Source organism: Anopheles stephensi, chromosome 2 (genome assembly GCF_013141755.1).
Source record: "Anopheles stephensi strain Indian chromosome 2, UCI_ANSTEP_V1.0, whole genome shotgun sequence".
Classification (NCBI taxonomy): Eukaryota; Metazoa; Arthropoda; class Insecta; order Diptera; family Culicidae; genus Anopheles; species Anopheles stephensi.
In genome coordinates this window covers 15,882,141-15,893,604 of record NC_050202.1, presented here as the reverse complement: position 1 = coordinate 15,893,604, position 11,464 = coordinate 15,882,141, and the positions used below count along the sequence as shown (strand labels likewise).

General features: G+C 40.9%; 1 protein-coding gene across 5 annotated transcripts; it reads left to right on the top strand.

Moving 5' to 3' along the window:
• Window positions 1-1,701: 1,701 nt before the first annotated feature.
• Window positions 1,702-11,407, top strand: LOC118504728 (peroxidase-like). Of its 5 annotated transcripts, none has more exons than XM_036039576.1 (5): window positions 1,702-2,108; window positions 2,174-2,903; window positions 2,964-3,291; window positions 3,358-4,265; window positions 5,613-11,407. In XM_036039576.1, exons 4-5 carry the CDS (start codon window positions 4,240-4,242, stop codon window positions 10,678-10,680), a joined length of 5,094 nt encoding a protein of 1,697 aa, XP_035895469.1. In that variant the 5' UTR covers window positions 1,702-2,108; window positions 2,174-2,903; window positions 2,964-3,291; window positions 3,358-4,239; the 3' UTR covers window positions 10,681-11,407. The 5 variants fall into 5 exon arrangements, with proteins under 5 accessions (XP_035895469.1, XP_035895468.1, XP_035895470.1 ...); XM_036039575.1 differs by having other exon boundaries at window positions 3,358-4,270; XM_036039577.1 differs by having other exon boundaries at window positions 3,358-4,497.
• The last annotated feature ends 57 nt before the right edge of the window (window positions 11,408-11,464 follow it).

Genomic DNA, 11,464 nt, shown 5'->3' with positions numbered 1-11,464 from the left:
TTAAATATTACTCATAATTATTGCTGATACAGTGACGGGAGATGTAATAAGACCACTTTTATGTTCGATTTTCAAACTATTGCTTCCGATATTGTAACTAGCTACAATCAAACCAAAATTTGATAAAAATATCCTCAGCATCTTAACTTCCGAAAAATATGTTTTGATGTAGATTCTTGAATCATTGACTATCAATAAAAAAAACCTGAGCAAAGTATAAAAGCTTCGACAAAAAAAAACTTTCTATAACAAAGCTAGACTGCGTTAAAGTTGAAACATAGGAAGAAAAGATTATCAAAATTATGACAAAATTTTTGTTTTAATATTAAAGTTGATAAATGGAGCAATACCAGGCCGTCCGTTGTGAATAAAAATATTTGATAAATAGTCTTATCTTATTGTATATATACGATCCAAGGATAGGACTGTTTTCTTAACATTTTATACTTAATTTTGCAAAAAATAAACTTAGTCTATGCGTGAAAAAACGACAGCACAACTACAATTTTACAATAATAAAACATTATGTGGACTTATTCTAATGTCCATCACTGTAGCTCTGGCCATACTAACTTGACGGACATGAGTTGTTAAATCGACTGATTCCTTTTCTACTTTCTGAAGGATGTACTTTTTTTCGAAGGGAATATATTGGTGATATATCTCTCTCTCTACCAAGGACGATAATTTTAGTTGAAAATCTAAAAATTTCATACGATGCTGATAGGAATGATAAGGGCTAAAGTGCTTCAAAGCCATTGGATAAAACTTCAAAAGTTTTATTTTTTTAACTGAAGGTAGCCACCAGTCATACAATCATCGCAAATGATTTCAAACTTAAGAGCTATATTTAATGAACAAAAGAGTTTAAGAATAAAAATTTGATCATCATTGTTTGTCAAACTGCATTAATCACAAATCAAGAACGCATAAAAAACAAACAAAAACGAATATGAATGAATAGACTGCTTGTGTTGCTATCAGAGCCGATATCTAGAACAGATACCTAGTAAAGCATATAGTAATACCAACTGCGCAAACAAATAGCAACTTACAAATAGGTATGGAGAAAAAAGCGTTCAGATAGATTGCTTAATACAGTTTACTTTTAGTAGGTTAGCAAGAGCTAGTTAGTTTATCTAGCTGTGTGGAAAGAGTACAGCAATCTCTTCACTGAATTCCAATTATTCATAAATGAATCAAAACAACAAAATAATTGGAATATACAAGAAAGAGGTTGTCTTTCAATGTAATTTCTCCTGAAGCACAACCATGTCTAATTGTTTAACGAGTAAAAATAATAAAAGGAAAAAGATCATGGAGTACCTAACACGTGACATGATGATTCAAACGATCGGATTGTTGCCTTCAACTGGAACCTTTTTGCCAATTTCGCTGTGTTTGGCAGATGGAGTCCCTCAAAGGAAATCATTTATGTAGTGTCTTGTAGTAAAAGCAAAGCAGTGTTCTTATAGTAAAAGCAATTCTAATACATCGTTCTCGACACAGTACAGCGATCTGTATTGGAAAAGGTGGATCTTATTTGAGGATCAATACCAAGTATTGTGCTCGTAAGAGAGAAAAAATGAAATAGAATAACACATTTATCATGCAAATCGCTTATCGTAATTGTTTGCAGATGTCACCGGAGAAAATATTGTATCCGTCTTGGATCCGCCGGTCGATCGATATAAAAGAAACACTGCTGCGATCGTGCCGGTTCAATGCAGGTCCTATAATTCAGTGCGCTAGGGTCTGCAAAATGTGGTTCTTAGCAAAAGCATTTCTGGTGTTTGCCATCGTAGTGCGGAACGCGTTGGCGCAGTGTGACGCGAACTCACCGTACCGAACGTTCGATGGTACCTGTAACAATCTGCGAAATCCGTCCTGGGGAGCTGCTAAAATCCCGTACGGTAGGTTGCTGCCGGCCGAGTATGGAGACGGTGTGTCCGTACCGCGTCGTTCGAGAACCGGAACTGATCTGCCAAGTGCTAGGTTGCTGTCGCTGACGCTGTTCAACGAGCAGAACATCCTGGACCAGAGGACTACCCTGGTGAACATGCAGTTCGGTCAGCTGGTGGCTCACGATATGGGACTTCGTGCGGGAAGTGAGTGGTTTTGAGGAAGGATGCACTGGATGCCATCTGAGCACAGTATCATTTGTGTTACGCAGGTTTTGATACAATAGCTTGCTGTCAAAATGGACGAGTCGTCCCGAATCCTGGTAGACGTTGCTTCCCAATCCCGGTCCAACCGAACGATCCCGTCCTGTCTGCCGGAAGGATACAGTGTTTGGATTTTATACGCACCCTTAACACCTGCGATGTCTCACCAGCTAGCTGTTCCAGCCGGCAACAGGCACAGCAGCTGAATGATGCCACATCGTTCCTAGATTTATCGGTCGTTTACGGCAACAGTGCACAACAGAATGCGCAGCTACGTGCGTATGTCGGTGGTCGGCTGAAGGTGGACAATCGCAATGGGACAGATTGGCCCCCGAGGCATCCGCAGTCCAATACGGCCTGTACGCTGAACAGTGCCACCGACACCTGCTATCTGACCGGTGACGAACGCAGCAATATTACGCCGGAACTGACGATCCTGCACATAGCGTTCCTGCGGGAACACAACCGTATCGCGCAACAGCTGTGCAAAGCCAGGCCCCTGTGGAACGATGAGAAGGTGTTCCAGGAGGCAAGACGCATCAACATTGCACAGTACCAGCACATCGTTTACTACGAATGGTTGCCCTATTATCTCGGACCGGATTACATGTACCAGCGAGGGCTGCTGGTACGTAACTATGTGAATGATTACAATCCGTCCGTAGATCCTACTGTGCTGAATGATCACGCTAATGCTGCTTTCCGGTACTTCCATTCTTCGATTCTGGGTAGCCTGAGGTAGGAACGAGGTTAGACAGAGGTGAAAGAAAGGTTTTGATACCCATTTCCATGAGATAGTCTTTTCCAGGAATCACGATCCTTTGCCGGTGCGATCAACATCAACGATCATATGTTTAATCCGACCGTACTGGAGCGAAACGATGGATACCGGATGCTGACGCGTGGCATGACGACGCAACCGATGGGACGCAATGATCCGAGCTTTGATCCGGAGATTAGACACTTCCTGTTCCGAATGCGCGAACGGTTTGGAACTGATCTGAAGGCACTAGATATTCAACGGAGCCGCGATCATGGCATACCGGGCTACAACACGTTCCGTCAGTACTGTGGCTTAGGGCGGGCCACCCGTTGGGAAGATTTCGTGGAGCTGCGTGGACCAAGGGTAATGTCTGCGAAGCGTGCTAATAACTTGCTTTTAACGATCTGTAAATGATCCCTTCTTCAACAGGATATTCAACTCCTTAACACCCTCTATCGCACCGTGGACGATGTGGACCTTACCGTCGCTGAGTTCTTCGAGCGCCATCTACCCGGTACACAGGCTGGCCCGACGTATCACTGCATTCTAATGGAACAATTCTTTCGCACACGGAAAGGCGATCGGTTCTTCTTCGAGAATGGAAATGGACCGGGAGCTTTCACGGTGCCGCAGCTGAACGAAATCAAGAAGGCAAGCATTGCACGCATACTTTGCCACAATTCTCCGGGCGTTGTTCAAATGCAGCGTCGCGCGTTCCAGCAGATAGCGGACGTCAATCCTTTGGTACCGTGCACGACGCTACCGGCACTAGATGCACGTTTGTTTTAAAATGGCTTTATGATGAGGAGAGGAAGCTAAAGTGATTCGTTGTTTAAAATAAAATTAAAAATGTCTTTTGGGTTAATAAGCAACTTGATCTGGATTTTATAAGAATACTTCGAGTGGAAGAACAGATCCGTGTAACTGAAATTCTTTATGCATTTTTTTAATATTTCGAATTTATTTATTATAGAAAAATGAAACTCAATAAGAAAATTCATCCAGCCAATAGCAGTCAATTGATAGCTCCACAAACCCCTCCGTTCTTTCCCTTCAGCTACAGCTTTGATTATCAACCAATAGCCCCCTGATCGATGTATCTTATCGCAAAACGAGCTAAGATTACGGTGCGAGCAGCTGTGAATTATTCGAAGCAGCTCATATGGGATTTAGCGAATGCAAGTTACGGAGCGCGTTGATTTGTGTGATTCAGCCAGCTTTACTGTGAAGCAGTGGTGATGATACAGTGCTCTGAAAAAAATCTTATCAAGAGTTTTAATACGAATACGCATTGTACTCGCTTCAGTAATTATGTGCAGTGTTGTTTGCAGACGAAGGTGAGGTACGTGTAAGGGCAAACGGCTCCACTTTAAATGCTCTCTTATAGCCAATTGCATAGATAAGGTGCTGTGAAACCACCGTTTACCGATTATCCATGACAAGAAGAATAATAGATGATAATGTGTATTGAACAACAGTGCATTGAGAGAGTATACATATGAGAAGGTTAAAAAGGCAGTGTAAACTAAGCGAAGAGCTTGTGGGTGATGACCCTCCATAAGCTATAAGGTGAGCTGTGAGTAATGATTTTTTTTGTAGTTGTTCCATTCATTAAGTACAGTATATTCGGCTATTACAGTAGAATATAATACCAAACCAATATTGTAAGGAAATGGCTTGTTCTAGCCAAATTCTAAGCGTCTGTTTCTATAATCTCTTATAAATTTATGATGTGATGTGATTTTAGGGATTGAGATATGCGGGGAGGTAAATGTTGGGAAGTCTGAAAATATTTTATGAATAGAAAAGGGTAATAAGGAGTAAGGAGAGTTAATCATTTAAAAAAATTATTACAAAAAAACTAAGCTATAACTTATAATATTATAATCAAACTTGGCCGAGGAGAAAAGAGTTAGGATAGCAGGATTTGGTATTTACATAGGGCGAGTTAGAAAGGTGGCGTGGCTGGTCGTGTACGAAAATGGAACAGAAATGCGAGAAGGGGAGGAAGAGAGGAAATGTCAGCCAGTCTGAAAAGCAGCAAATAAAACTAGAATTTGTAATTGTAGAAGCAAAAGGAGTAGAATTTATTGAAAATGGGTAATGATCTCGACAGTGATATGCCAAACATTCGAGATAAGATAAAGGATTCGTTAACGTGAGCTATGTATAGACTGTCGAATTTACAACTAAAAACTATACAACTACAAATTATCGACCTGACGTTTTATATTTTTATATATTATATAATTAGTAATTTCTTTGATAATCTACTAACATTTGTTAAGCTGTTCTTTTCGAATGAAAAAATAAACAAAAACCCAATATTTGTCCAACTGCATGCACACTGTGCACATACTGTTGTGCTTTCGCTGAGTGATGTATTGCGTGTTGCATACTTTTTGGCGTTTTCCCCAAAGGTGCCGTGAAATCATCTTCTAGATGAGGTAGAGACGAATTTAGTCAAATGATTCTAAGTCTCTATAATAAAAAAAAAACAACTTTTTGATGGTGTTGTGGATAACATTGAAATACTTTTTACTAATACTTTTTTTAACAGACTTATTTTTCTGTAAGAAATGTAACTTAATTCAGGTACAAAGATTTCAAAAATTTCCCGGAGGAACATAACGTCTTTTCTGATTTAAAATTTAAAATTAAATATGTCTTTATGCTATTTGCAGAAGCAGCATGAATACTTCACACACGTACGCTGAGTATCCTGTAAATAAGTCTACAACCATGGAATCAACCCCAAACAAAATCACCATGCCCCAATCATCGCCACAAACGACCTTAGCCATTTTGCATAACTCCGATAAAGGGCGATCCACCATCCACGGTGACTCGTACCACCTGCGTGTTGCAATGATGATCATTCTTCGGGCATACCGAATGTACCAACTGGACAACGATTTCTGCTTCCTGGTCGCCGTAGAGGTAGCCGCAGCTGGGAAATTCGACGACATACTGTTCCACTTCTCATCGCCAGCACTCGGGTCCGGTACGATGTTTATACAGGCGAAACATAAACAGTTTGCCGGTCGTGTCGTCGGTAAGGCATCGAATCGAGCTACTGTAGACGTGAAACAAAACGGTAGATTAAAGCAAGCCGCACTATGCACTGCTTGGGATTCGAACGCAAGCTTTTCGATCCCGATGTACTTTGTGTCCTTTCTCGAGATCGATCAGCATCTACCAAACGATGCTCGGTACGTGCTGTGCACTAACGCTGGACTCGATGGGAGCATTGAGCGCTATGCTACGATCATCAATCCACAGCAAGATAACGCTTTACTGTTCTGTGCAGATATAGGAGCGACGTGTTATCAGTTCGCTGGAGACAAACCTTTCGTAGAGCTGATCGATACCTTGAAAGACTCGTGTTTCGCTAAACTAGGAAAGGTATTTGCAGGGAGCATCTTTGCTGGGAAGACAGTTACATTCAATGACACATTGATCGACACCTTCGACAGCTTCATAATGGCTTGTCTAGTGCCACAGAACGAAGAAACAAGCGACCGATCAGTGATCACTTGCAGGTTTAATGAAGACTTTTTCAACGCAGATGATACCACACCAGCGGGAAAGTTTCGAGCGGCGTTTCAAAAAGAATATAAATCATTGTTTGTCAAAGGTAAATTGAAACAAAAGGATAACATCTTGCATGAGCTGGAAATCAAGATCGATAGGGATTCGCTTACGTCTGCTACAAACACACGAGAAGACGAGATATTTGCAAAGTTTGATGAGAAAGTGCTCGAGTTTTATGATAAATTTCTGCTTGTTTGTAATTCTTCCAATGAAGAAGATCTACGCATACAGGCGATGAGCTTGTTACCACGGTGGTGTGATACTGAACGTGGAACCGTATTCGATAAGCTGCAGGGAGTATTGCTGGATGCATTGAAGAGTCCTTATCCCGTCCCGTTGGACCTCACGTTTATACAAAGATGCTTCTTGAGTGTAGAGCTTGCGCCAAGCATTACTAGCTTGAAAAGCTTCTCGGGAGAATATATCAAGTCGGTACGCGTCAAACATCATCAAGTAGAAATAGATCAGGAGCGCTTGAAAAGTACATCATTATATATGTTTCTCGACGGCAAGGCTGGCTGTCTAGTTTATGAGTTTTATAGTTCACTTGATCAGTCGATAAGCGCTCATATTTTGCTTCAAGTCCTAGCATTATTCAAACACGAAACATTATTTGTGGATAGTGCAAAGTATGCAGCAAAGCAAGAAATGATCGATATCCTTGAAGACTTGTTGTCCTATCTCAAGGATGTAAATCATCCTACCGCCAAAGTGGTAACAGTTCTAGGAAAATACGATCACAATTCAATTGATGAGTTTAAAAAATTATCAGAAAAATTTTGCTATAAGATCGTTGTAGTAGCGAAGGCGTCGGAAAGCCCACCGAAGGACGTATCTTTACTGCGATTTGCAGTCAAGGATCTCACACACGAAGCTGCAAACCAGCTGTACAAGCAAACCGATAGCATGATATTTGGAACTGTTTCGTCACTGAGCGGAATAGTGGACAACACAGACGATTTGAGTTTTCTAATCGCAGTATTGAAGTTTGCTGATCAGACTATGGGAATAAAAGATCATCAGTTAAATGTGTTCAATTATGAAAAGATCAAACACTGGTACATTCATCGGCGTATTGTACCGTACGAATGGAGCATCTCGAAGAGGCATTCGGTTCATAGATTCTATCCCAATATGAAAGAGATAGAGCTGGCGATAGCCTCATGCAACGCGGAACCCGATCCTCCTGGTATCGAACCGGGCAGCAGCAGCAATGCAAAAGTGCATATCCTACTAAATGATGCTGGGTATGGTAAGACGTCTTACCTGACCTGGCTAGCCTGGCATTTGTCGGTTTATGATCGTACGCTGTATGTTATCAAGTTCATCGCAAATGAGTATTCGACCGATTTTGAACGGTTGGAAGGAAGCGAACTTCAAAGTCTTAGCGATACAGAGATCGTGCGGCTACTGTATCGTTACATTCATCTAGCGCTGTTCGTGCCGAACGTTAACAAACGCACTATTAAAGAAACCGATCTAAACAGAGACGAGGCCGATCGGTGTGCCAAGCTGCTGACGGTTTCAAACGGTCAAATAGTGTTGGATGTGGCTGCGGGACAATCGTTGTCAACGATCGAGCTGATCGAGTTGCGACTGTTTCGTGAGAAGTTTAACCAACGCAAGCTGTTGCTGATTCTTGATGGGTTTGATGAGATTGCTCCATATTATAAAGACGTGGTTATGGATTGTTTTGCCCGTTTTGCTCGACTCGATGGAGTACGATCGCTGTACCTGTCCAGCCGTCCTTATGGGTTGGAAGAAGATCTGAGGACAACGTTTACTAGCTGCTCCATGTATCAGCTGGAACCATTTTCGAGGGAGAACATTATACTTGCGTTGTACAAATTTCTCGTCAGCGACTTGGACGATTACAAGAATTGGGAGGAGGCACATCGCATCGATGTGTTGCGTGACCTTTTCTACAGCATTATCGTGGATGTAACCCATGCACTAACTGTGCCACTGTTGCTGTATATGGTTCTGGTTATCCTGCTGCCGGAGATAAAGACACGGGTAGACAAACACTCACACCGGTTCGCGCCGACCATGTTTAACAACGCAAAGTTTGGCATTTTTCAACTAGTGCAAAGATTCATTGACAGAAAGATCACAATTCTGTACATAGACAAAACCGGTACAACTGATGCCGCCGTTAAGACGGCAACAGCCAAGAAAAACCTAGAGCGTTTGAGGAAATACATCAAGAAGCGGCACATGCTGTTGGCCGTATGCGCACTGTTCGATGGGCACGATCGAGAAGCGCTGCTGTCCAGCAAGGAACAGGACCGTGCGCTAGAGTCGATGGAGGAGGTGATTAATGGTGATGAAAAAACGGGACTCGTTCTTGGTGTACTGGGAGAGCGGCCGCAATTTGTGCATCGAATATTTGCCGAATTTTTCACAGCTTGCTGGTTGTCCGCGAACCGGACCCGATTCAGGCAGGAGCGTATATTTCAATCGCAATCCCTGTGGACTCCCGCCTTAAAGCAAACTCGCAATTTTTTCGACTGTCTTATAGTTAGCGAAAGCAAAGGGTGTAATTTCCATTGGGCATTGGTGAACCATTCCACTGCACAGGTTGTAAAACTGTTGCGCGAAACCCCGTCGGCTGTTACTGTGAAAGATAAGGTTGGTCGGCTACCATTGCATTTGGTAGAGTACGTTTGTACGGACAACATACTGCAGAAGCTACCGAGTGAGCTGGTGAACGAGCCCGATGAACTGTTTGGTTGGAATGCTTTGGATTATGCATTTGTTCTGAATGAAAGAACGGCTATACATTGTTTGCTGCAGAAGGGCGCCAAGCTTAATGCAGATACGGCTGTGTTTCAGCAGCTATGTTCCAATGATTCTGATGAACTACTTCAGCAAGGGATACGATATGTTTCTTACCTAGAACGATACGACCATCCAACGGGCATGGCAAAGAGGCTCTGTGAGCGGGTGGCTCGTTATATGATTCACGAGCGAAAGGTGGATATTTATTCTTCAAGGGTAAAGCTGAATTCTTCATCGATGCTGGAATATTGTGTACAGGAGCATAATGTTTTAATGCTCAGTCACATCGTCAGGCAGTCCGGGGAGCCCTGCCAAGTTTTGGGCAGATGTGCCGATCGTTTGCTTGCAGTATCCTTACAGGAGGAAGCTTACAGTATTACCAATTATTTGCTCGAGCAACGCGTCTCTCTTTTGACCCAGCTTCACCGCAACGGACAACTAGTGGGTTGTGCTAAGCGTGCAATTGAGAAAAATCAAGTTGAATTGTTTAGACAAATTTTCCACGAGTTGTGTATCCGCCTCAAGATTTCATGTGCAGATGAAACCGACATCATTGATGAATTGGATGTTGTTCAATGCGAAGGTGAAATACCAGAATTTAAGATTTTAGTTAAATACTGTTGCTGCTCGAAAGGGTATGAATACGGTGAACAATTCAAATTATTTGACAAATACGATCAATACGATGCGGAATGTTTCTTGGCAACAGTGCTGGACGTCGGGAGCGTTAGTATGATTAGTTACGTGCTTCAAAAGCTGAAAATGGACGTTACTAAAGCATTAATTATGAAGCTTATAAAATTGCTACCATTTTTCAAACGGTCCAGCCATAACAAATCCATACCAGCGTTCAAATGTCTTCTCAACAGGATGATCGATCTGTACCATGTCGATCAAGATGGACAAACATTGTTGGACACGATCGTTCAGGATGGATGCCTGTACATGATACAGTGCTTGATTGATAAAGGTTTTGAAGCGAAGCAGATCAATTATAAGCATCTTACAGGACTGTTAACCAACTACGGAAAATATTATGCGGCCAATCTGTTTGTGTACCTTCAACAAAAATCGTATGTGGATTTCTTTAAAGCCTTTCACCCGACAGGGGAAAGTATTTTTGATGTCATAATCTATAAGGGACATTTTTTATTAGCGCAAGCACTAATTCAAGCTCAATTCGGTACCCTTTTAAATTCGGAAAAAGAAAATGTGATGATGGATCTACTTGAAGAAATGCTATTAAAATACGGCGTAGAACACGTACTGGACATGTTGAATGATTGTCACAAAAATAGTGCCTCTCGTTGCATTTTGGAAGATAAGGAATGGCATCTAATCTATTCCTCGATCCGGAAAAAGATACCAATTGTTTGAATTGTTTGATTGTTCTGGTACTTATTTTATTGTAAATTCTTTTAAGTGAGACTTAAACTCGAACTCTACAAAAATCTTCATGCAATTTAAAAACGGGGGAGTTTACTTTACATCACTTAAGAAAAAATAAATAAATCGCCAAATCATTAAACTTTTCTGCAGAAGATGAATGAAGCTGTTGTATAAATATTTATCTCACTTTTTATTCAACGTTGAGAGCTTAAAGAAGTAGAGCAACGAAAGAAAGATTCTCAATATTCATAAAACCGATAAAGTTATCTTGTTGTTTAAATTTGATTTATGCTATTCAAGTATACTACTAGGCAAATGCTTCAAAAACATTTTTATTGTAATTTATATTTTATTAAGCAATTATTAAATTTGAGTATTGAAATATATTAGTCAATCGTTTGACCCAGGAAGTATGATAAAAGTTTTTCTTCCTTTTCTTGGCTATAAATGTTAAAATACATAAAAAACTGGAACTATTAATGATAGTACTCTACCATTTAGATTAAATTTTATGCTCTCGAGGCTCACGAGATGTTGGTCAAGATGGTAGCCGTGCCGAACTTAACAGCGGCCTTAAATGTGGGTGAGACATGGCCCATAGAGAACTAGATAAAAAGTGCTCAAAATAATTTAAAACTCTATCTTTTATTACAAATTTAAGTAAAACATAATTTCGATAAAATAAAAATAAAATTCTAAAAAAAATTTTGCAATGCTTTTTATGCGGTCCTTCACATTTTCTTTTCATCATTTTAATTTTTTTAATTTTTTC